Source organism: Bacillus rossius, chromosome 7, assembly GCF_032445375.1.
Source record: "Bacillus rossius redtenbacheri isolate Brsri chromosome 7, Brsri_v3, whole genome shotgun sequence".
NCBI classification, from domain to species: Eukaryota; Metazoa; Arthropoda; class Insecta; order Phasmatodea; family Bacillidae; genus Bacillus; species Bacillus rossius.
This window is the reverse complement of record NC_086335.1, coordinates 60,981,808-61,008,492: the sequence shown is the minus strand read 5'-3', so window position 1 is coordinate 61,008,492 and position 26,685 is coordinate 60,981,808. Positions and strand designations below refer to the sequence as shown.

At 38.2% G+C, this 26,685-nt stretch overlaps 1 protein-coding gene across 1 annotated transcript; it reads right to left on the bottom strand.

Annotated features, from left to right (window-relative positions):
• Nucleotides 1-472: 472 nt before the first annotated feature.
• Nucleotides 473-24,903, bottom strand: LOC134534166 (ATP-dependent RNA helicase DDX42). The gene is made up of 12 exons (XM_063372303.1): nucleotides 24,610-24,903; nucleotides 22,861-23,090; nucleotides 19,056-19,316; nucleotides 17,932-18,517; nucleotides 16,441-16,755; nucleotides 14,150-14,290; nucleotides 13,197-13,347; nucleotides 8,773-8,865; nucleotides 7,764-7,897; nucleotides 6,425-6,541; nucleotides 5,400-5,516; nucleotides 473-1,349 (listed from the first exon to the last, which is right to left on the bottom strand). Exons 2-12 carry the CDS (start codon nucleotides 23,064-23,066, stop codon nucleotides 1,059-1,061), a joined length of 2,412 nt encoding a protein of 803 aa, XP_063228373.1. The 5' UTR covers nucleotides 23,067-23,090; nucleotides 24,610-24,903; the 3' UTR covers nucleotides 473-1,058.
• Nucleotides 24,904-26,685: the final 1,782 nt, after the last annotated feature.

Below are 26,685 nucleotides of genomic sequence, written 5' to 3'. Positions count from 1 at the left end.
ATGTGTGTGCTGAAGTTGATTGAGAAGAAGTTAATTTTTATTTTATTTATTTATTTATATGTACTGAAATAAAACTTTTCATTGGGCTGCAACAATCAAGAGTTGGCTAAAGTTATTTCCATAGAACGCGTATGCAGATCCATTATGAAAACCAAATGAGAGAAAAAAGGATCCAAAGAAACACTAAATGGTAAATTTACAAGTACATACACATTTGTGTGTGTTTGTCTCTCTGTGTCTCTCTTTCTGTGTGTCTCTCTCTCTGTCTCAGTGTCTTAATATCTCTCTGTCTCAGTATCTCTCTGTCTCTCAGTGTTTCTCTCTCTGTCTCAGTGTCTCTCAGTGTCTAAATGTTTGTCAGTATGTCAGTATCTCGTGGTTTTTCACGGTCTCATGAAGCCAGACACTATAACTTTGTATTTGTATAACTTTGTATAACTATATATAACTTATAACTTTGTATGACTATATATTTGTTTTCTGTATTTTTTATTGTAATTTATTGTAATAAATGCTTTACAATTCACAGTAACATAAAAGGTGATCCAATCTTTACAATTCCATTGTACGACCACGGACCTCTGGTGTAATTAATGTCGGACTGATATGTTTGTAAAAATTGAATTAACTGAAGTCACGAGTCCCAGTGATTGCACAGAGTCCAGAAGAGCAATGGCTACTTGGTACAGTACACATTTCTTGAACCAACAATCATATCTAAACATGGATACTAAGGGATGCAGTACTCAGATGTTTTTCAGCTTATTCCAGCATAGTATGTCTTAACTATTTAAAATTCTTCACTGCATAAATAAAAAGATCAGATCAGAAAGGTTTTACTGAAGTACGTTCAATATTTAGCAATGAAACAAAGATACTTGATACCTACAGACACATCACACAGCAACACAATAGAAAACTTGTTATACACACGTCCGGAAGCAGTCAAAACAAATGTCCCGTTCTGAAAATCAAGAACAGACCTCATGCACAACATTCACACTCAAGACAGCGCTATCGTTACGAGGACCGAACGTCCAGGCGGCGGAAGCACGGAACTAGTCGTCCCAGCGACTCCTCTTGGACCGCTTCTCCGGCTTGCTCTCTGCGACCTTGGCCGTGTTCTCCGGCTTTCTCTCTGCGAACTTGGCCGCGTTCTCCGGCTTGCTCTCTGCGACCTTGGCCGCGTTCTTCGCCTCGCTCTCTGCGACCTTGACTGTGTTCTCTGGCTTGCTCTCTGCGACCTTGGCCGCGTTCTCCGCCTTGCTCTCTGCGACCTTGGCTGCGTTCTCCGCCGCGCGCGTCTGCTCCAGGGTCTGCTCCCAGGTGTGGTCCGTCGACGCCAGGAACTGGAACACATGCCCCGGGGCCCCCACGTGAGCCATGGCTAGGGACGAGAATACCAGCTCAGTAGCGACCAAACAGAAATAACACAGAACAGCATGTCAAACCACAGCATAACATATAAATTCAAGTCAAAACACCATATAGCACCAAAATGCAACTTATATCATGGAGTTAAATAGAATTTAACCAAAAATTAATTCAAATAAAAAAAAAAGTGTTCTGTTAATCCTTTAAATTCACGGAATGTTGTTATTTTCAAACAAAAAATTGTACCAAAGTGCATAAACAAGAAAATTTTATTTAATTTTTTTTTTTATTGTGCAGCTCATATTGGATCATTTTTAAACCACAAATGCTCGCTAATTTATTTGATGAATTTAATGCATTTTGGTGCTTTGTGGTGCATTAACTTCCATTTCAGTGTTATATGGTTTATTGATTTTTTTTTGGTGTTATTTTGGTTTTATCGCAATCCACCATATAATCATGTCCCTTGAGGTCTGTAAAATGGTTTTATTTCTATCACATATTGTTTTTAAGGTTAAGCATTTCGGTTTTCTTTTGCTGTTATAAAATTTTGTGTTTTTTTTTTTTTTAAATCGAAAATAATTTTTAATGGTTTCAAAAGTACGTATACATTAATTGTATGGACTAAATTTATATTTGGTCACAATATGCATGCTTACATTAAATAACAATTATATTAGTCAAAAATAAAAAAATGTTTTTGCAATCATGTAACAACTTCTGGAAAATTAGACAAATACTAATACTAAAGTGAAAGTTTGGTTAAGTTAAGTCAGCTACAATAATTATATGGAAAATATTTGTTACAACATTAAAATTATTAAATAATTTTTTGTTTAATTATGCAGATAACCTAATCTAATCTAACCTAACCAACCTACCTATCATTTCAGTTACTTTTTGCCATATTTTCCACAATTTGCTACTTTACACATTGATGGAGAAAATTTTCGCGAATTAAGAAATCCATTACAAAATATTTTAATATATATATATATATATATATAAATGCTGTAGTCCCAGATTAGAGATTGAATGAGCTAATACAGTCAAACCTCTCTGAAAAGACCCCTCACGGTTCCCAGGAATAGGGTCGTAATGGAGGGGGGGGTCGTAATAGATGTTTTCCGAAATTTTCAGTTGATTTCACCCCCCCCCCCCCCCCCCCTCCCACACCGCTACTCGCTAAGAAACCAGCTGTACAATGGCAGGATGCTGTCACTCACAATGCTAGACAGCTTTGCTTTAAACCCACTTCAACCTTCATGACAAGTCCGTCGCCCTACAGGCCACCTCTAAAGAAAATATGTCAATAGACAGTTTATATTTACTGGTTAGTTTACATGTACGTTTTCTGCTTGCCGTAGTTAAATACACTAGAACCCCGATGTGACGAACCCCGGATTTAACTAAGCAGTGATTTTACGAATACATTCTCGGGAACCGTAAAAAATTGGACATTTTGACCAAAATGTAAAAATCAGAAGAAAAAAAATTAAAAAAAAACTAAATGAAAGATCATTAAAATCTGTTAATTTTAACACACAGCGTATTTTTGTGTCGGTTTTAATACTTCCAATAATGTGCATATAAGAATAACAAAAAAATAATGGGGCATTTCCTTTAAAAATACGGCAGCAGTAGCTTGTGCAACGTAAGTGGGAGCACAGGAATCTCGTCTAGAAAGGCTGGCGGCAGCACAGGCGGCGGATGCATTACGTCATACAGCGTACCTCTCCTTCCCTTGTCCAGATTTCAAGGTTCATCCCTCCCAGGCATACAAACCATCGTGTCTCTCTCCCCCTTCTCACTCAACGTCCTTTGGCATGTGAAACTGTCAACATCCTTCCTCCCCTTCTCCAAACTGCGTGCAACGAAAGCAAGGTTTGTATAGTCCATTTCTGGTAAAATGAAAAATTTTTAAGGGCCCCCGCGACAGCCATTTACCGTTAATTGTTTTGATACAATTTGTTTGTTAGTTACACAACATTATTTATGCTGGAAAATCACTGAAACTTCAAAATTTATTTAATGGAAAAATTTAGCAGGGCCGTAAAAGTATTCATTTTTGCCGCAAATGAACTATATTCGCCCTTCCTGCCGGACAACATTCTCAGTGCGTGACGCATGGCAACTACAGTCGTGTGCCGGGCACAGCCACGAAAAACCTACGCGTTTTCCAAACTATACTATATATCCGACTGGAGTCTGTTTACGAAAAATCATTTAAGAATTTGTTTATGCCCAACTGGTTCTATTGAGATAAAATGGCTAAAAGGCATGTTTTCGAAGTTTTAGGTGTAAAAAACCCATTACAAATTTCTTGAAAGTATCATAGGGAAATGCATTACACCTTTATCTTTATTTTTCTGTCATATAATGTTACGGTCACCGCTCAAATTTCATAGTTATCTGACGGGAACAAGATGACTGCGCGCCAGTTCAGAGCCTTGCACTTAGAGGTTTTACCGCGCTAGAACTACCATTGAGCGTCGCTCTTATCATCCCGCTTCACTAACACACACGCTGACCAGACGGCGCCCTAAAGCTGATTAGAGGAAGCATGTAGAAATGCAAGGCAGGAAATTTTTCCAGCTTATCAACCAGGACCCGGGCAAGTCTTGACTATCAAGCTTTTCACATTAAAATATAAGAGACTTGTATTGTGTAATTTCGGTGTTATTTAGCAGTTTTTCTTAAAAATCGCTTTTTTCGCATTTTCCGTATAAATTCGCGGAAAATTTCGCTATTTCGCGATTCACCATATAATAGTGGCCCTAGTTATTGCTCGCGCGCGAGGCGAGACATGGAATGTTAGAAGAAAGATAAATGCGGGGTAGACAGACGGCAGCCAGTGTGTTTCCTGCGCGGGGAATAAGTGGCGTAACCTTTTTTTATGCTGGGTGAAGCGACCTTTTTCTATCAACCCACGGGAAAATTAAATTGTTTGAGCTGTCAATATAAACATCGCTGCGGCAGTTAAAACAAGTCGAGGCGGGCGTGCATCCAGTCGGTCGCTGTGTATTGTCAACCGATAGTAATCAAAATCAAGAGAAATCCAGCAGGTAGCTTTGCCTTAACTGCGTACCACACTAGACACTCGCAAAAAGCTAAACGTAAACACGTTGCCACAAAAACCTTTATCTGCACCCTGCCGGCAAAGGGACGTGGAATGGGGGTTGTTAAGTGCTGACAGCGGTCGACAGGAAGCACTCGGCAAGATAAACGCAGTAACACGCTATTAACCACAAGAAACTTATTTTCTGTCCAATTTTCTTCGGATTTTCGGCAATTTTTTCACAGTTCCTCGAAATCGGGTTGTAATAGAGAGGTGGTCGCAATAAATGGGGTCGCAACAAAAAGGTTTTACTGTATTTACATATTTAAACCCTATTCATGAGTTTTCATTGTAAATTGGTAGCCAGGTAAATTGTATTTTAGTTCAGCAATATTATAAAAAAAACAATTTTTTTACTAAGTTCATCTGGGATCTCAAACCATTATTTACTTTTTTTAAATATATTTTTGAGTCGCAATATCTTTTTTAGTCATAGATATATACAGCAAGTAAGCTGCTACTCTATCACACGGTGGTAGATCGATTGTGACTATCAGATTACGTATACGCCATTAAAAATTTGACCATTACTCCTTTTAATGCCCATCTCAATGCAGTGGTGCACCTTCAACTACTGTAGTAAAAAAAAATGGTGAAACATTACACAGGGGAAACGTTTTTTTTTTTGGAAGTTGAGAATAAACTGGGTGTTTACATTATGAAAATTTTCAATTTGCATTTTTTTTGCCCTTGATGACATTTAATATTTTTAACTCAGATTTTAAGTAGAATTTTGTTTTTATTTTGCGGAAAACAAACTACGTATTTTGCAGTTTTGTCACGAATTGAGGTTAATTTCGACGTCAGCTCCCGGTATCGCGATTCACAAAGTTTCCGTGCCCCTTCTTATCCGCAGTAACAGGCGACGGTACGGGGCACTAAGGGGCACCGAAGGAACAAGCAGTACCTGGCTCTGGTACTGGTTCCTGAAGGCCGCCTTCATGGCCGACAGCCGGTCGGACCCGGGACCCGTGCGGGGCAGCTTGGTGACCGCCTCCGAGACGCTGGCTGCCGTCAAGGAGATCTGGAAACCACGGGCACAGTGCATCAGTACGCGCTCGTGAATAAACAACCTCACATCAACACCCCATTCTTTTTACACTTTTCAAGAACCAAGCTAATCAAAAAGAAATTGCAAAATGCACACGATGAAAAATGGTACATTTACTTCATTCTTAAGTATGTGCATATTATAAATAATTTCCAAAACATTGCAAGAATTGAGTGGCAAAAAAAAAAAATTCTGCTAAAGTTACAATGGGTCAACATTAATATTAAATTCATAACTTACAGTTTTAGAGCTGGGTAGGCCACAAACACCACACTTTTCTTTTTTGCTCAATTCAAGACCATCAATTTACTTTTACTAAGCTGCAGAGAATCACATTTTAAAACAACAAAAACTATAAACAAGGGAGAAAAGAAAAAAGAATGCTCAAAACTACAACACCATTCAAAGGCAACCATCTACAAAATCCAAATGAACAATTTGACAATTTGTTTGTTTACACCCATCATTCACTAACAAAGTGTATTAAGCAACTGCAAAAAAAAATATAGTATCAAGTGTACACTTGTAAATTTTTCAATGAAAAAATAGAAATTCCACACAGTGTGCAAGTAATGATGAGAATTTCACACACAAGTCCTTACATGTAGACACCATACTTTACTGTATGTTAAGACAAGTATGTAATTCTGAAGATATTGAACTATTTACCGCTTAATTTTAGTGTTTGCTTTGCACTTGTATGTAGCTGAACATACGGCCACACGTATTTTTTTTATTGTAAAATTTTAAGCATTCTACAGATCAGGAACTCTACAAAACGTGTGATCTGCCCATTTTCAAATCGAATGCATCTTTGAAGTATGTACCATCGCCCTCGGATACAACCTGCATCTCCTCCCCTCGACTGGAGTGGGACCCACCTGCTGTGGCTCGGCGGACCCCAGTCCTGGCCTCTCCCTGTAGCCGAGACCCCGTCCACCGATGTCCAGCTTCTTGCCCTTCCCGCCCTTGAAGCGGGACTTGCGGAACCAGGCACTCTGCCAACAAAACCGCCCACAACCATCACACTCTCGCCCCAAGCTTCAGAACTCGGTAAAACAGCGCTAGGGTCGATTCGGCTAAAACAAATTTGGTCATTAGAGACAAGATTGTATGGTCGATTGCGACAAAACTGAAATAACACCGGAAAGCACCTCAAAACACAGCGCAACACCAGAATGCAAGTTAATACATCATGCAGCACCAAAATGCAAGGTACAACATGGAATTAAGTATTTAACCAAAACCTAATCCAAATCATAAAAAAAGTAATCTTTTATTGTTTTAAATTCAAAGAATGTCATTATATTCATGCAAAAATTGTACCAAAGTGCATGAATCAGAAAAATTAATTTAATTATTTTATTGTGCACCTCTAAAACCACAAATGCTCGCTAATTTATAGTGTCCTGAATGTATCGGATTTAGACACATTTATTAGAATTATTTTATCGTAAAAATGCAGTATATACCTTTACAATTATTTTGGTGGAGTAAGTATTACAAAACAGATGTTATAAAAATAAAAAAATAGCCTTGAAATCTTCTGTTTTTAAAAAGAAAAAACTTCTCTCTATCGATTATCAACAGTGATAACCATGCAAAAAGGAACAAACCCACACTGTTGTTTATTTTTACATCCTAGTTTCTTTGTTTCCACTACTTTTTATTCAAACTACCAATGGTATATCTTATTTTGTTGATAAATGTGAGCTTAATATGCTGTGTGGATTTCATGCTATTTATATTACAAGGGTTTAAAAGAACACTTTTTTTCTCTGATTTCAGTTTTTGTGGTATTGTATTGAACAGTCAACTCCATTACTCTTTTTATAAATCTAAATTCAAAGAAAATTTATTGCAAATTGTGCACCACTTATTTATTAGGTAACCATTTTTTTTTTATTAACTCTTAGCTAAGCAGTGCCTAAGTAGTTGTTTTTTATGATTTGCCCTTAAAAATATAGTTAAAATAATTCAAATATGGAAAAAAAAAAATATTAAAACTATGAAAAATATAAAAACAAGTATTTTTAAAAAAATTCAGTTCTGAGTACATTTATACTAATACCTCCAAATACCTGTGCCGATACCTCAGTACTGGCCAAAAGCTGAACATACCATTACTAGGTATTGGAACAGCCCTAATCTGAATGCCTTGACAGTAAAAAAACTGCAAAGCAACTGGAAGAAAATAGCCGTGCTCGCAGCCGCTCCCACCTGCATGGCCAGGTCCAGCAGTCCCTGGGGCACCTGCTGGTTCGCCCCCTCCAAGTTCCTGACCAGGTGCCCTGCAAACTCCTTGTCTTTGTCCGTCACCAGCGTGTAGGCGGTGCCCTTCTCCCCGGCTCGCCCTGCATGGCAACATTCACGAGGACGTCGTCACACGCTGCACTGATAAGTCAGGGGTGCCCACAAGGGAGGGTAACGACGCAGACTGCGTCATTAAAATAATTTCGGGGGGGGGTTTAAAGATGAGAAAAATGTATATATTATTTACACTTTCCTCAACAAAAGCAGTTTGGCATCTGTTGGTTCAGGATGGAAATATTACCTGATATGACGAAAATTATTATTAGAAAATCAGTTTTAATTAATGCAAAATGTGATAAAATATAATACTAAAAAAGTATAATATTATAAAATCATTGAGTAAATCATTGAGAAAATGGCATAAAAAATTTCGGGGGGGGGGGGGGGGGGGGGGCACCTCATTAGGTTAGGAGGGTGAGTCATGGTGTTTGGGGGGGGGGGGGGGGAGCACCTCTGGATAAGTCGGCCTGCGCCAACATTGCAAATCTCAAATGCCTATGCGAACATAGACCCTTTTTTCATATTCAAGGGGTATCAATAACCTATATTTCGAAATGACAAGTATTCTATTGTATGCACAGTGTAGCAAAGCTGTTGGCTTTGACGCTACCACATGGAAATTCTTTAAATTTTAAAACAAAGCGAACAATAAGCAGTTTTCGAACGCTGAAAATTATTAATCCCGAGAAAATTGCAACTGCAGAATGCCGGTCTCAGACTCCTGGCTGGAGACTTACCGCCACACGCTGGCATTCAGCAAGTAGGCGCTATCTCACAGGGTTACACAGACCGTCAGTGAGTCAGTGATGAGCGTCTATTAGATATTAATTTCAGTTCAACATTCGCATGATGTCTAAAAAGGTTATGACATATATGACACTTTAACTTTTTCTCAAGTTCCCAGACCCTAACTTACCTGTCCTGCCAACTCGATGAGTGTGTGTGTCTATGTCTCTCGCGACGTCAAAGTTGACTACCGTTCTGATGTGGGGGATGTCCAAGCCCCTAGCTACAATCAAAAAAAGACGTTGTAAAATTATGTATTCACACACGCTGCAGCACCGACTGATCACCAATCAACAAGAGCAAGCAGTGGACTATGTAGGATGCAAACAAGATTAATAATGGATTCACAAATTTTATTTGAAGGAATTTCTGGGATTGAGGAATACAGGACAGACAGCAAATGGATCCAGTCAGGTATACTTATTTCATCCTAAGACCACTTACTTAAAACCTTTATTCCTTTCGCTGTAAACAAAGGCACAAACGCAGGACCCCCTGGTAAGAGAGAGAATTTAGTTTCTTATGTTCTACGTCTCGCCGACAATAAGATCATCAGGGATGGACAAAAACCATAGAAACTGGGGTAACTGAAGGAGGAATTACTAGAGACATGCATATTTCGCGATTGCGATAAAACGAATTTTTACGCGAATTTGAGTACATTTTTAAGAATAACGCGAATTTCTCACATTTTGGATAATAACGCGAAATCCTTGAATTTTCGGCGAACAGTCAGAACATTTTCCTCATTCGAACACGGCAATTCAATTTGTAAATACAGTAACAAACGTGAAACAACAAAAAACCAAAGATAACTACCCACACAGTGTATTTTATAACATGAAAAGTTGCTTTTATTTCTAAACATGTAACAATTTAAGCCTAGGCGTGTAAAAGTCCGAGTAATTACAGCAGGAGACAATCTAAAATGTACTAGGGAAAAACGTAAACTCACGAATATAGAAACGTAACGGAAATGTCGGAAATATTATCGTAACATTGTAAGTGCTGATACTGTATTTATGTCACAACTTAGCCGAAATACTGGTACGAGACATGAACTTCACAAGATAAAATGAGTGGAATCTTGGTAACTGTTTTATACGTATTATATAATTTCGGAAGTATTATACTGTTGACGCATATTTTTTAAACTAACCATTTATTTGTGGGGATCGTAAATTATTAATTATTGGTATCAAGACATCAAGATGAACGTAAACTTGAACATGTCACGGCAGCGAGTAAGCGGGTGCGTATACCAATAAACTGGTATTAGAACTGGACAAAACTGGTACACGGGAGGTGGAGCTTATATTTTTTTCCGCTAGGCTCGCTTCTATTGGCTGGCTGCTGATGGAAGGTCACGAGTCTGGGCGGAGCATTGAATGAGTTATACTGCGCATGCGCAGCTCAGAGAACAGACGCCGCACTGGGCCGCACTGTAACAACAGATGATCGAGTACAATGACCTTTCTCCGCGCAAGGCGCGCAATTGACGGTAAATTTTCATCAATTTGCGCCCCTTTTTTATTTATTTTTACTGTGTAATGTAGCCCGTTCTGAACGCGGCAGGATGCGACTGTATTTTAATTAACTTTAACGTATTTCTTACTTTTCCCTTTATTTACACTTTCCCGCTTTTTACACTTTTTTACTTTGTCCCCATGAAAAGTGCAAATAAGGGGTTTTGCTGTATTTTGATATTCGGCTCGCCTGGACAGTCGATTATCACGGTGTTTACAGCAGGTTGTTTCTCGAAGCGTTGTTCTCTTATATAGTCTTTAGCGTTGTTTGTCCATTGCGTCCATTTTTATTAACCAAATACCAAATTTAAAATGCAAACACGGTGACGATTCGTAACATTCTGTTGTGCGCAAGTTAAAGTTTAACGGGTCGAATTTTGTTACAGATAGTTTTCAACGTCTGTGAAATAAATTAAAGGTGTACAATTTAAAGGTCGGCTAAAACATTAGGCCTATTAAAATGCCTAAAGTGCCGGTAACTGCAAAACAGCGAGCCTCTGAATTTTCTCAACACGGACTTTATGCTAGTGATTCAACCACACTTTTTTGTCGTCACTGTAATGTCACCGTCTCTTGGGATAGGAAAGACTCATGTGAAAAACATGTAGGCAGTGAAAAACACAAGAAGCGTCTCTCTTCATTGCAAGGCTCATCTAGTGCGTCTGAACGCCAGTCGTCAATATCTTCAGCGTTTCAGACAGCAAAAAATAATGTCCAAAAAGACAAAAAGTTGGAATTTATAAAGGAAACAGCAGAGACCTTTATAAAGGCAAATATACCCCTTGAAAAGCTTGATGATCCTAATATCAGGGCATGGCTGAACAAATACATCGAAGGTGCTGGAGACATGCCACTTGCGAGAACAGTCCGTGAGAAATATGTAGGGGACATAGCCAAATGCAGAATTGAAGATGCCAAAACTGCATTAAAGGACAAAAAAATTGACATACTGTGCGACGAAACAACAGATAAAATGGGTAGGTGTGTATTTGTTGTTTTATTTAGAATTCTGAATCTTCAACAGGATAAACCAGAAATATTTGTTGCAGGAGTTCACTTTCTTGAAGCTGCTAATGCCACAAACTGTGTGAGGGCAATTTTAGATTCACTCAAAATGTACAATGTACAGTATGGTGATGTGCTCTCAGTAGTAACCGATGCTGCTCGTTATATGACCAAGGCTGTTAGTACTCTCGAAGTAATCCTTGGAGACCAGTTAACGCATGTCCAGTGCTGGGCACATAAGTTAAATCTAGTTGGCAATGTCTGGGTGAAAGAGTTGCCTGAGTTGAACAATGCTATGAGCAAAATAAAAAATGTGTTCAACAACACCAGGAAAAGAAGGCACCTGTATGCTAGCTTTCTTGAAGAAAAGCATGGAGAGAAACGTCCATTGTTCCCACTTCCTGTTGTTACTAGATGGAATTCCTGGTTCAACAGCGTTTTTTATGTAGCAGACTACATACATGACATTGTTGATTTCTGCAAAACAGATGAACTAAAGGCAACACAAAATTCAGGGGTTGAGTTTCTGTGTTCACTCACAGAAAATGACATTTCTCTCATTCTTTGTCAAGCTGTCTTTGTGAAAGAGCATGCCAAGAGCCTTGTAGAGCTAATACAGAAACTTGAAGGTTCTTTGTATCCAACTGCCCATTCACTATATGGGGACTTGCAAGGTATAAAAAAAAAATTTGAAAACATCACTCGTGGCATTTATTTTGAGGCAACCAGTAGAGCTTTGTCTAACATGCCCCCCGCTAAAGCTGCTGAAGCTAAAGTGTCCATCACAAGAACAGCAACACAAGCCCTTTCCAAACTGAACTCTCTCATGACAACTGACCCAAGTAGAAAGAGATTTGAAGCAATTCAAATTTTTAGTCAGGAAAGTTTGTTGCTTGCTAAATTAAACCCAGAAATGGTGCAGAAACTGAAAACTGTCCATAGTCTCTACTCCATAAGCACTGAAGAATTAACAGCTGGTTTTGGTCAGCTTCAGGACATTGTTACAAAACAAATGGAAACAGACAATTCAGTGGACGTAGTGAAGTCATTGAATGTAGTAAAGCTGTCACAGCCATTGTTTGCTTCCAGCTGCCTTGAAGCCATCTGGATGCCTTCTGCAAACGTTGACTGTGAACGATTTTTGTCCTCATATAACACAGTCTTAACAGACCGCAGGACAAATTTAAGTGAGGCTAATTTGTGTATCATGGCTACTTTTGCTTTCGAGAGCTAAAGTTTGAGGATTTTGTTCCATGTGTTTATGTCACTATTTTAGAGACTTCATATTTATTCTTGCTGGTTTAGGTACTAAAATATTTTCAATTACTGTATGTAAAAAGTGATGTGTAAATTCGATTGTAAATTACTGCTGCTAGTGCAACTGTACAATGCAAGAATGTGTCCAAAATTTCAAGGTATGCTTAGCTTAATTTTTTAAATTTATAGTGCTAAAACTATTTAAAAAATAACACCGCTTTTGATGTATGATAACACCACTTTTAAGGGTAAATAACAACGAATTTTGCTATAAAATAAACCCCAAAACTGCATGTCTCTAGGAATTACATATTGCCTGATGTAAGGAATCATCCGAATGGATGGATCAGTCTTTAAAACAAGATAGGTACTACGAATGCGAGTCTAACACGTGATTGGTTGTGCCACTTTACTCTGTACAGAAATACATGTAGTGGGAAGAGGAAAAGAAGAAAGAGAAGGAAGAGGAGGAAAAGAAGAAAGAGTAGGAAAAGGGTGATAAGAATGAAAGAAAAGGAGTAAAAGGAAATGGAGTAAAAATAAAAGGAGACAAATAGGAGAAAAAGAGAATAAAAAGGAGAAAAATGGGAAGGGAAAGAAGGATAAGAGGAATAGAAAAAAAAGGATAAGAAAAAAGAGGAAAAGAATGAAAATGAGAAAAAGGAAAAACAGTAGAAATAGAATTAGGGAGAGAAAAATATGATGGTAGGGAAGGAAGAATAAAAGAAGTAAATTGGAGGAAAACAGAGAAAAGAAGATATATTACCTGCAACATCTGTGGCGACCAAGATGTTCACTTCCTGCTTCTTGAACTGGGTTATCACCTTGTTGCGCTCCACCTGGTCTATGTCTCCGTGCAGAAGCAACACTTCGTATTCTTTCAGCTTGAGATTGTTAGCCAGCTCCTCTGCGTTCACCTTAACACAGCAACACCCTTTCCACAGCTGATTTCATTGACGTGCAACACCAACTATGTATGTATGTCACTGACAACAGCAGTCATTTGTTTTTTCTACACTAAGCAAAATTAAAATACCAACTATCCACGTTAGAATACATATAAAAAAACTACAAATATCAGAACAAACAATTTATTATTCATATTACATATTTCAAATACTAATACACTTTGAAAAAAACAAATATTCATTTAAATTCAAAGTGTAGTGAAGCTGCTTGCATATCCCTAACCCTAAATGTACAATACTTGAACTACAAAGCATTTTTTAATTTAAAAAAAAAAAAATTCTCCATCTCAAAGTAAATATATTTTCAATTCCTTATGATATGTTTTTGTTTTATATCTAATAACAGTTCCGTATATAGTATTTACATGATTAAAAACCGGAACTGTATTTTTTTTTTCAGGTACGTTGTAGATTTCACTGTATCGCAAAAATAAAACATTGAAAAATGTTTAAGAATACTCCTGTCATAGATGTTTTAAAGTCTTTATAAAATTAATGTGAAATTGTATATAACATCATTGTTAAAATATAACCCTAAAAAATTATTCAAATTTCTAGGAAAAAAAACTGCACACTAAATTTTCAAATTTTATACTTGTTTTCAAATTTGATTTGAACTAAAAAACTAAAATTCACACAAAACAATTGCAAGCGCACGTCCATCAGATGCAGTTGTCATGCAAGGGTGGTTGTAATTACTTTCATTACACCCGGTCCCAGAGCCACGCATGTTCACAGAAGGACGACTCACCTTCTTGGTGACAAATATCAGCACGCTGCCGGCCGACAAGAACTCCACCAGGTGGTTAAGCAACCAGTTCCACTTGGCTCCGCCGACGTTCATCACTTTCACAATCTGAGTCACATCGGTGTTGGCCTCGCCCACATCACCCTAAAGTGCGAGATCACAAACACGCTGTAACGTCACGATAAAGGGCCCGGCCTGTCGTCCTAGACACAGCCGTGCAAACAGACTTCTTTCAGTTACGTAATTTTACGTGTGATTCAGGAAACTTTTACAATACAACTTTCGAACAAAAACCACATTGCGCATTGAAGGTGAAGAACATTACTACATAAGAAACAGTATTAAAAAAAAAAGTTAGTTCAGGATATATAAAGGTCTTCAAACATTCAAACAGTGAAAAATATACAGACACCATTAACATAGAACGTGCTATAAATTATGAGGCTTTCTCATAACACAACTAGCACTGCTTTTAAAGGGAGGAGTTAAAAGAAACAAAAAATATTAACAGTTATTCAGTATCAAAAAATTTTCGAAGCTTACATTTGAAAATGGGATTTGTTTTAGGTATAGTACACAATACAATAAAATGCCTGAAGCTGATAATGATTGGTTGATGTGAAACTTAGTTTAGGAATAATTTCATTTTAAATAATTGCTAAAACACTAAAAACTAGACCTGGTCAAGTCTGCAAATTTTGTATTCGAGACGAGTCTTGCTAAGTTTAGTATTTATAACTTTCCATTGAGTTGAGTCGAGCCCAGATTTATTCATTTCTAGCCAATTTAAGGGGCCCGCCTCGTCAGGGGTGTATGTGTGTTAGTGAGGCGGGATGATAAGCGCAACGCTCGATGGTATTTCTAGCACGCTATCGCCTCTAAGCTCAAGGCTCTGAACTGGCGCGCAATCTTCTCGTCGTCAATTGATACCTGTGAAATTTGTGCGGTGACCGTATTTTTATATTACGGGGAAATGAAGATAAAGGTGTAATGCAAGTCCCTTAAGTGCTTTGAAGAATCTGCACCACTTGTTTTACACCTAAAAATTACTCTGAAAACATGCGTTTCAGCCATTTTAACTCTTCTAGAAATACAGTTTAAAAACATGATCCAAAGTTAAAAGTACTTTTCGGGCCTCAGCGAACTCTTAAATGCTTTTCGTAAACATACCCCACTCGGATATCTTGAGTAGTTTTGAAATCGCGTTGTTTTTCCTGAAGCTCTGCACACCGTGTGTGTGACCAGGTAGGCGGGCCCCTTAAGCTCTAGTAGTCACAAAAAAAAATTTTAAGGTGTATTATTTAAAAAGGATAATGCTACCATACTAATGAGGAAAATAAATAATGCATGCAGAAATTTACTCGTAATGAGATATTTTGGTAAGTGTTGAAAAGTTCATCATTTTTACCGACAGAGAAATTAACAAAATAAATTGTATCAGCATCTAGGGTTTTTTTTTCGGCCTTTTTCTGACTGGCTGCTACAAAAAAAATTTCAGTGTGATCTCTGCTTTAACAAGGATGAAATTTCAATCAATAATGAAAAAAGGTTGTTGTGGCACAAACAGAATTGAAACCAATATAGCATCTAGCAGTTTCTATTACATGTTAATTAGTTGTAAATTGCTTAACATTTAATTATTTTTCTTTAAATATTTTCCTTTTAATATTGTATTATTCAATTGGAAGATTTTGATAAATACACTAAATTAATTACGAGCTCATTTCAGTTAAGTGATTATATTGCCTGAACAGTAATTTTAGATCAGTAATATTTTACCTTACCGGGCATTTTGGTTATTGAGACACTTACAGAAAGATACCTCATAGGTATTAAAGTGTATTTTAAATTTCAATGAAAAATATATATATATAAATTAAATTTCAATGATAAATAACAAACTACATATGAATTGTAAAAACAATATATAAATGAAAGCTAAATAGTAAAAATACTTAAACATCAAATGAGCATGTATCTTCATAGTCAGGATTTTGATGCCGGCATAGAATGGGCCTACATGTTTCAAGGTTTGAGGTTAGCTTAAAAATACTTGAACAAATTAAAGTTTTAGGCTGTGTTTGTGAATTGTTTTAGTAACGAAATGAAGACTCAGCGAATATCATACACACACACAAACAAACACACAAACATATCAATTTTTTTTTTTTTTTTTTTTTTTTTTCCCCCATTTATTAGAACCAAAACTAGAAGAAAAATTGGGTTCCTTGAGGTAAATATAACCGGAAACACACTGACCAATGAAAACTAGAACCACGCAGCAGACTCGTCACCTGCACTATCCGGACGGGGTCGGTGAGCACGTCCCGCGCCAGCCGCTCGATCCTCTTCTTGAAGGTGGCGCTGAACAGCAGCGTCTGGCGGTCCGGCCGCACGTGGTCGCAGATGGACCGCACCTGCGGCTCGAAGCCCATGTCGAACATGCGGTCCGCCTCGTCCAGCACCAGGAACGTCACCCGCTCCAGGCTGGTCGCCTTCATCTTCACCAGGTCGATCATGCGGCCCGGGGTGGCCACCACGATCTCCGCCCCGCCCTCCAGCGCCTTGGACTGCTCCCACTTGGAGCCGCCGCCGTAGCAGCACACCACCTGGGCGGACCACGTCGTCACACTCCTCCCAACCCACCACGACTAGACCGGGTCCTAATTCAAGTCAACAGCTAGGTACAGCGAAACCTCCGTTATCAAAAAAAAATTGCTAAAAGAAAACACTTATTATTACAAAAAAAAATTTAACAGTCATTTGAAATTGCATTGGATTTTTATAGTGCTAAGCAGTTTTTTAATCTACGTATATAAATAAAAATGTTCATTCAAAATCTACAAAAGTTCTTCACAGATTGGAAATTTTGACAAAACGATGCAAAAAAATATGTGTGTGTTTTTATATATATACCTACGTCACACATGTGACAGGTAAAAAGAAGATAAAAATATAGATCCGTAAAAACAGATATTTTATATTTTCATTAATATAGACTATAGAGTAACATAAATATATTGAGATACTGTATATATACTGGCTGTAGAAAAAAGGTACATAAAAATTAATTGTAATAGTAAAGTCTTAAAAAAAAACCTTTTTCTACTTTGCTTATGGTAGTACTTAAAAAAACTTGTGCATTATGACACTTAAGGAAAAGGAAAAAAATAATTATGGTACCATTAGCTAGTCTAGTTCCTTCCACATTATAATTTTCTTTAATTTAAATCTGCAGTAGGTCCTCCAGTCTTTCGCATGACAAATTAAATAGTTTTTTGTCTTGGCTTCTGGTTATTTTTACAACCGGTTAAAATATTCAGATATATGAGTAGAAAAAAAAAATTGAGAAGACAGACAAGAGAAGAAGAAAAGAAGTAGCCACTTCCTCCCCATAAGGCTTATCACCGGAAATTCATAGTACATATATCCTCAACAGTTGTCACATTCCTCACATCAGCTGCAGAGTTCGCAAGGTACACAGCGCTCAAAAAAAGGTATTATAAGTGACGCAGTGTAGGCACGGCATGCAGTCACTCCGCTAAGCTGTGAAAATCGCTCAAAAAAAAAAATGGCACTGGCAGGACAAGCAGTTTTTCAACTAAGCTCTATTCAACTTGCTTGACAAACAAATGATTCCTGATGGCTTTCGAAAATTCACTGGTTTCTCACAGTTTTCCCTACCCAAAGAAACTTCATGGCTGATTCAAGGTTTCGAGATTTTCCTGACCGGGTGGGCAACCTGAAACAGGTGCTATAATAGTTGAGGTCTGACAGTAACATACCTGTATGTTGTAGACCTTGCCGAACTTCTTGGCCTCTACGTAGATCTGCTGCGAGAGCTCCCTGGTGGGGGCCAGGATCACCCCAATGGGGCCGTCTCCCGGCTGCAGCTCCTTCTGGTCCATGATGTGCACCAGCATGGGCCAGATGAACGCGGCCGTCTTGCCGCTGCCCGTCTTGGCGATGCCGATGATGTCCCGCCCGTTGAGCGCCGCCGGCACCGCCTGGGCCTGGATCGGGGTCGGCTGCGTGTACTCGTAGCGCCGTATCGCCTTCAGCAGCCCGTCGTCCAGCCCGAAGTGCGCGAAGCTGCTCACGGGGTTCGGGGGCAGCGGTCCCGTCACCTTGACCCCCAGCTTCTCCCGCAGTTCCTCCACCTGGTCGGGCTTCAGGCTCGCTATCTCCTCGTGCACCGTGTAGAAGTTCTTCTCGAATGGTGAGTACGTGATGGTGGAATGGTCTATGGGAGGTAGTGGATCAATCTCCTTTATCTTCTTCGGGGCGATAGGATTGCCATCTTCGTCGTACTCTATCTCCTGATCGGATTCATCGTTCAGGACTCCGGCCATTGGATTTTCTTCCATATACCTGTAATAAAACACACGAAAACTGATTAAAACAGAAGTCCTCTAGCCAATTCTAATACATCCTAATGCAGGTATTAATTACAATATGCCAACAATAAAACTAAAGTGCACCCAACAAAATAAAAAGCTGTTACAGTATTCCTGAAATCTGGGTTCACTCAATAGTTACCATGTGAAAACTAATGAAAATACCTACACATACATCACCACAACAAGAAACAATGTCATGCTTTCACATCACTATTAACAACATTACTAAGTGTCACTAATTGAAACTTTACTTCACGTTACATGAGTCACAAATCCAACAAAACCCCAGCCACAAACTCAACGAAACATACAAAAATAGAGAAAATAATTTCTAAATAATAACACACTTTTAAACCAACATTAGCCTACACAATATTTGAGACAGGAAAAACATTAAAAGTAATATTGTTGATCAAAACTCTAAAAGAAATCAATGCGGACTAAGATACACGGATGAGCTGACACTACCAGCCATTCGCCGCCTCGGAGCACCCGACCGTCGACCGCACCTGTAGTACGACTCCTCGTCGTCTTCCTCCTCGATGTCGTCGCGGATGCCCTTCTTCTTGTCCTGGTCGGTCTCGACGGGGGGCGCGGTCGCCGTCTCCTTCACCACCTGCTCCTCTATGACGGCCATGAAGGCGTCCAGGGGGTCCTCGTCCTCCTCCGAGCTGGAGTCGTCCCGCCCCTGGTACGACGGGCTGCCGGGGGCCGGGATGTACTCCAGGGTGGAGGTGGGCGCCGAGTTGTCGTCGTCCTCTTCGAAATACCTGCACGTTCATCGTCAGTCCGTCACGCACGGTCAGGGTGTCCACAAGGAAAAAATATTCCGTACCAACTTAGGCGAGAAAAAAAGTACTAGATTTGAAGAAAAAAAAAAGTACTAAATTATAATTTGTTACGGTTTTAACAATTTAGGAACTTATTATGAAATTGCAATGCTCTAACTTAAATAACACACCACACACACATACATTCCATAGTTTTTAAAAATAAATACGCTTAATAATAGAACATATTGGAGTTACTGTAATATTATTATATTAAAGAAAAAAAGTAGTAGATCTGAGCGTAAATGTACTAGACCACTATAAAACTTATAAAAGTACTAGATCTAGTACGAAGGTACTAACTGTGGACACCCTGCGCACAGTGAAATATCACTGTTTGTAATTCTTTAAGTGAAACTTAATGATTAAGTCGAAGCAACGACGTCATCAGAACCAAGAGCGTATCCAGCTAAAATGGGAAAGGGAGCATTCTTTTGAAACTCAACCTCTTTCATAGGGAAGGGTCCATTGGTGCCTAACAATACAACACCATTATGCAGCTTCAACTCAACAGCCACGACAGTCAAGAATTTTGTAAACTCAAAACTGCTGGAACAACACCACATGAATAAAATATAGGCTGCCTCCCTATCATATACTTCAACTGTATTACAGAGTACGTATTTGAAATACACATTTATCTAAGAAAAACTACACATATTTTAAAAAAGATTTATACGTCTAAAAAAACAAACATGAATGTCCATTGAATCAAGAGTGGAACACATAGGTTAAACTTAAAAGAAATTTTTTTGTATTCAAATTAGCCAAATATGGCTCTTTCAAAGTGCTAGGACAGCTGCCCAATTTTCACAATTAATGCTCTAACTAGATCCAAGGTATTTGAACTCTTCCTTTGTTCATGGCACACTATTTTTTTTTTTTTTGCATCTTATGCTTCACATATGCCTCCAGCAGTCAGTCGTTAGTAAATTTAGTCATGACATTTTCTTAGTGTTGTAGAAAGTTTTTTTTTTAACTAATTGCTCCACTGAGATTTGTTACACCAAAATATAGTCCATTAATTTTGATTGCCTATCAACAACTATATGGTTGGGTGGTAGACAACTTATTGATTGAAAATTTAAAGAATGAATGAAATAATTATGGCTCAATGTCTCATCAACATTGGAGTAATTACAAACGAACAAGAGGAGTTATAAGATTAGACAGGAGCACTGACGGAATTAATTGACAGGGGGGAGGGGAGCACCCAGAAAAACCCACCGGCTCACAGAGCCAAGTTCGCCACATTTATCACTTGTGAAAAATGTGGGTTTGACTCCACTGGAAATTGAACTTGGATAGCCTTAATGTGGAGCGAGTGTAAGTTAATCCACCAGTGTGGTCCCATGAAAATTTCATGTTACACGACAACTTAATGAAGTCTCAAAAGCTTAAAGGGGATCAGGCCCTGATAGCTTGTATTTTTTTTTGTAACTTTATTTTGCTCATTTTTAGTTACCTATTTAAGCTACTTCCTTACCTGACAAGGCACTGGGGGTTTATTCTAAGTTTCTCGCAAAAGAGTTCCCGATCGTGATTTCACGATTATCGGAAGCTTTCTACAATATGGTATTCTAAGTTACTTTCATCAACTCGGAACCTTTCGATTCTCAGAAGCCAACGATTGGTATGTTTTGAGTATACAATTGCTGTCGAAAAGCCTTTGCCGATCGGGAATTAGCAGCGATTTGAAATCATGGCGGATGCACGATTTATGTTTACACAAATAGTCAAAATTGGTCGAAAATAGTACATTTTTGGGCGTGATCAATATTTACGATATTTTACGTAAGTGTCAAATGTGTTTAATATTTTGTAAAAGGAAATTTTTTCCCAGTAGCATTGAATATGTATGTTTTTGGGGCGTTATTCAAGTAGTTGACCTGACAGTCACGAGAGGGCAGCAGGAATTGCGGGTGTACGAGGCAGTAGCGCGCGCTGCGGCGAGTAGGACTACTACAACACTTAATCGGGATTAAGTTTCGCGTCCATTACCGTTTCCCGAGTGGTAACAGTAATTACTGAAGATATTTGTACATTTATTATGTATAAAATCTTCATATAGAAGCTACTTCTAACCATATACATATCACAATGCAGTTTTATAGAATGATTTGATATAACGTATATAAGTAAAAGAAATGCATTCCTTTTTTTAGTTTTGCCTTCTTTTGTATGAGTTCTTACCATGGTTACCGCTTTAAGTTACCATAATTACATAATGTAAGTAGTGCTCCAGATGCATAATAACTAAGTGGGAATGTAAAGATGTTCTTTCTATAATAACAATATTATAACGAAGATTTTATGCAAGTATATTTTCAAAATACATATTCATAAATTATTCGCCTGTTTCAGATATCAAAAGTTTCAACAATAACTCAGCGTGTGTATTTTGTTGCAGTTGTGAAATTCGATGAAAATTTTCTCCGCAAGAATTCGGGGTGCTCCTCCATAAAATAAAGCAACATTTTAATTTGCCTCTCACTCACACGAGATCGCAGAACAGCCATTATTTCAATAATACAATGACAGACCACGTGCAAACAACTCTATAAACATTTCACACCAAATATCCCGTAAAAATAATTTAAGAAATAAACATGTTTTTGCTTGCTCGAGCACTTTTAAAATTACTTAAGATTTTTATAAATACTTTTATCAACATTGAAACATCTGGAAAGTATATTGTCTTATAAACTCTGTTTTTATTTATAAATTTGTTAGAAATATGAAGTGTTTTTTGTTGTTATGTTGCAGTTTTCAAATCTCATCTTTGCTGCCAGAAAAATTGTAGAAGGGTAAATCGTAACCCGAACTTTGCCGAGATAGTTAGGCCTCGTAACGATACCGCGCTTAGAATAGCAATTTCAGTACCTTTCGATTACGATCGTTCGGAACCGTGTGTGACCGATCGGCCACAGAGCTATATGTCGGAATCGATATTGAAATGCTCAGATAGAAAACGCTGGAAACTTAGAATAAACCCCCTGGTAATAAATATTTTCCAAAGCTTTGATGTATTGCTTCAACAAGACTTTATTCACAGACCCCCATCTGCACTTACCAAGAAAAAATAACATTATTTTGTGCAGTCACAAAATAAAATGTCATAATTACTAAAACAATTGCCCAAAGCTTGATCTTGTGCCACATCAAGCAAATACAGAAGCAGTGCTGCAAGACTGTGTCGAAGGTCCCGCCCACCTGGGCACACATACTGTGTTAAGAGCTTCAGAAAGAAACCACGCGATTCAAAAACTGCTCAAGATATCTGAGTGGGATAAAGAAATTGCAGTGCTTGTGAAATTTTATTTAACAATTGTTTGTAAATTACTGATATTTTTACTTCAAAATGGGGTGACTAAATAGGTACCAGGTTGGGAAATTCTGGGCTGGCAACTGCCACCCGTAAGAAAGGCTCTAAATGTTTGAGAAACCAAGACGGAACACCCGATGAGAGCCAACTGGAACTCACTCCTCCTCCGTCTTGGCCCTCTTCCTCGGCAGGCCGTAGCTGGCGGCCAGGGCGTTCTGGCTGATGGCGGACATGGTGGAGTAGCCGTGCTTGCTGATGGCACTGCTCGGCGGGGGCGGCAGCTGGTTGGCGCGGTCGCGCTTCAGCTGGAAGCCCGAGAAGCCGAAGCCTTTGGGGCGGCCGTCCCCTCCCCTGTTGTAGCTCATCTCTGCCGCGGCACCGCTCCGCACCTGCGTGGCACCGACGCAAGCAACCTTTAACCTACAAACTTCTGGAACAACTGGGACCACTCAGGGAAATTAATAGGTGCAGGGATATGGATTAAATTATAGTTACAAAACAGAATCAACCATTTTTCATTCTATGCACTGTCATTTAGTCTCTAAACCAGGCGGTATAAAATTTTATCATAAATTCATGTGCCCTTCATAACCCTATATGATTTGTTACTAACATTAATTTGCAAATAACAGTGTATTAAAATTTTGATTATATATCTATAGGTAGGGTAGTTTTTATTTTTACAGACTGACAGTTTTGGTAACGTAGTTATGAAGGAAAACATTATATATTCACTCTGCTGGTTATGTATGTTTGTCAAAATATTTTGCTTTGATAACATTTTGTACCGATGCCTAGTGTGTATCTGTTATCCTGCCAAATAGACAGGTGGGACAGTATAAAAGGAAGAAAAACAAAGAAATGACTGAAGTAAAAAAAAATTAATTTTGGAAGTAAAAACAACCACACACAGCATCTAGCAACATATTATGCTCTGAGAACATAGCATGAGAATTTATATAAAACAAGAAAGTAATAATGGAACACTTAATATTCTTGCCCTTAATTTTTTTTTAAACATATTCAGAACATTAGCACACACGGCTACCACCACCAGGGCCCCCACATGGCCGGTGCTACCGTTGCTATGGCAACAGGCCTATAGATCTAGGGGGCCTGAGAAGGAAAGAAAAAAAACTTAAAACAAAAGAGTAGACTTTTAAATAAATCATAGAAAACAATTAAACAGTAAAGCCTAAATTTAGTTACTGATGAAATATTACACCAGAGTAATATTTTATTCGGAATATGCTGTGCGTACAGAACGTGTCTGAATCTACAACTGTGAGTAACAAAACGACCACCAATTGAACTGACACCATGTTGACAGTGCAGAACACTTACACTCATTCATTTGCCATTATTCAAAATAAATTTACGTTGACAATCAAACACTGACTTAAAACTAGATTTAATGTGTTTTAAAAATAATTGTGAAAAGGTTAAAATTAATATAACTAAAACAATGTACATAATGGAAAAAAAAAAATTTATCTGTTAGAATAAATAAAAGGGGAGGGGGGCATCATGACTTCTAGCAACGGGGCCCACAGAATGATGTGGGGGGCCTGCCCACCACAGCCATAAACCCGGCTTCTATTGGATGCCCGGGGCAACGTAATAAAAAGCGCTCAGCATTGCCTAGCTGATCCGGTCGGGTCCGTCTACGTCTGCATGCTATTTTAGAAACTCTGTTCCGTGAGATCCGTCTCCGTTTCCGTGTCATTGTGGAACGGGCCTTAGTACTATTTACTAATTTTATTTTTTATTCAAGCCTACTGCATTAATTACATTAGAATGCCAAATTGTTGTATATGAAACGTAAACTACCACTATTACGTTAATATTACATTATTGACAGGACAAGTTATTTAAAAAGATACTAATATATTAAAGGGGAAAAAATACCTTAGGTTATGTCAATGAAACAACAGGTCACCCCTTTGCATACTGCTAAGCTATCACATCCATGAACTTCTACCAAAACAGTACTTCATGAGTTTAATTACTTTAAATAATATATTATATTCACGGCACCGTAACAACTTGAAAATCTTATATTCACGGCACCGTAACAACTTGAAAATCTATCACCTAGTCAATAACACATATATTAACAGCGAAATACTGGATGAAAACAAACTATTCACAATTCAACAACAATCGAAATATCTTACATCTATCGATATGTAATATAAGGTTTGTTTGACTCGAGGTCTCTTTTTGACCTGTCAACTCTCGGGGCGCCCTTTTCCGGAAGCAGTATTGTGGATGGTCGTTTTACTCGCGGGGGCAAGTTGCTCTCAGGTCACTCAGGTCATGCTCTCGATGCTCCTCCTCTCGAGGAAGAGTTGCGAGGGCAAGTCGTCTGCTGGTTGTTTTGGCGCGACTTTGACGATGGAGTCAATATGTTATCAAGCTACATTTGGTGATGACGGTAATATTTTAATAGATGACGACATTGAAACGGAAAAACATTACAATATAACTTATTCGGCGTCCTTTATTTAACAATCAAAAGATTTGCAATAGTTTCCTAGTACAGGTTAGCTTATGCATACCACAGGCGGTTTAAAGTCAAAAAGCAATAATTATATATTTTTTTTTTACCTTTATCAAGCTCTCTCATAATTTGTAGTCCAATATATGGTAAATCAATAGCTACTTCATCTTCAGATGAACCTTCCATTTCCAAACAAATTTCTCACGATGTCTGCTATATTTTCCGCCATCATTGTTTTACAACAAATCGCGTTTTCTTCGTGTATTAAAAGTTACCGACTCTTTTTGCCCTCAGGTCAACTTGCTCTCAACTCTTTCAACTCCCGAGGAGCACGAGAGACCTCGAGTCAAACAAACCTATAATCAAATTATACACTATAGGAAACAGTCTTGTAACATGGGCCGTGAACATGACCAACGTTGAAAACACCCGCGTAGCCCGAAGAACGCCTGTGAAATCAAATTCCAGTATGTTACAATGACGATCACTGCATAAATTTTCACTCATCGTTAAAAATTTGTTGTCGTTGAAAAAAGAAGTAATTTATTTTCCATTAATTTATACTTAAACAGTATATTCATAATTGAAATGAGTTGACATTATAACATTGACGTCGTTCGACCGAAGGACACCCTAAAGCCCGACCTAAAGCCAAACCAGAATTTTCAACATTATTATTTTATTAAAGAGTATCAGTTAACTATGTTTTATTATATTATTATTAAATATTGTGTGTGTTCAGTAAACCTATTATCCTTGTCTTTCTCCCAACCTAAATATCAGATTTAGAGCAAGGTCATTATCTAATGACCTTGGATTTAGAGTATATCATTTATTTGTTTTCATTTGTTTTCTGCTAACAAGGTGAATACATACGTAAATGTGGCGCCCAAACAAATCAATCAATTTAACCAATATAAGCATAGGAGAGTGCATAGAACAATAAGGGGAGAGTGGAAGACAGGGCCGTATTTACGCGCAGGCTATCTACAGGGCCGGTGCAAGGTAAACTGGCGCCCTAGGCGAAAAACCTTAATCCCCCCTGGCCGGACACCCCAAAAAAAAATTTTCCTTGCCTCAAAATACATCACGTAAGCCTAAGATTTTGTCAACAATCAAATGTAAGCAGGCTTGTGTTTTTTTTTTTTTTACTTTTTTACTTATTAAAAATCACCGTGGCCTTTAAATAATTAGTTATATCAATATAAACATTATATAGTTTAATAATAAACTATTTTTTTTTTTCAGAATAGAAAATTGATCAAAAATATGAGTTTTGTTGGTTAATAATAAACTACCCACCCAGACCCAGGCAAGAGGCATCCACTGTTTCACTGGAAGGGGATACTCAATATAACCCCTCCCCCCCCCCCCCTTCAAAACAATTGGTGAGGGCCCGCATTACCACTCAGCCTAGGGGTCCACAGGCAGTAAATCCGGCCCTGTTGTAAGGCGGTTGCAGATAAACTTCGTATATGATC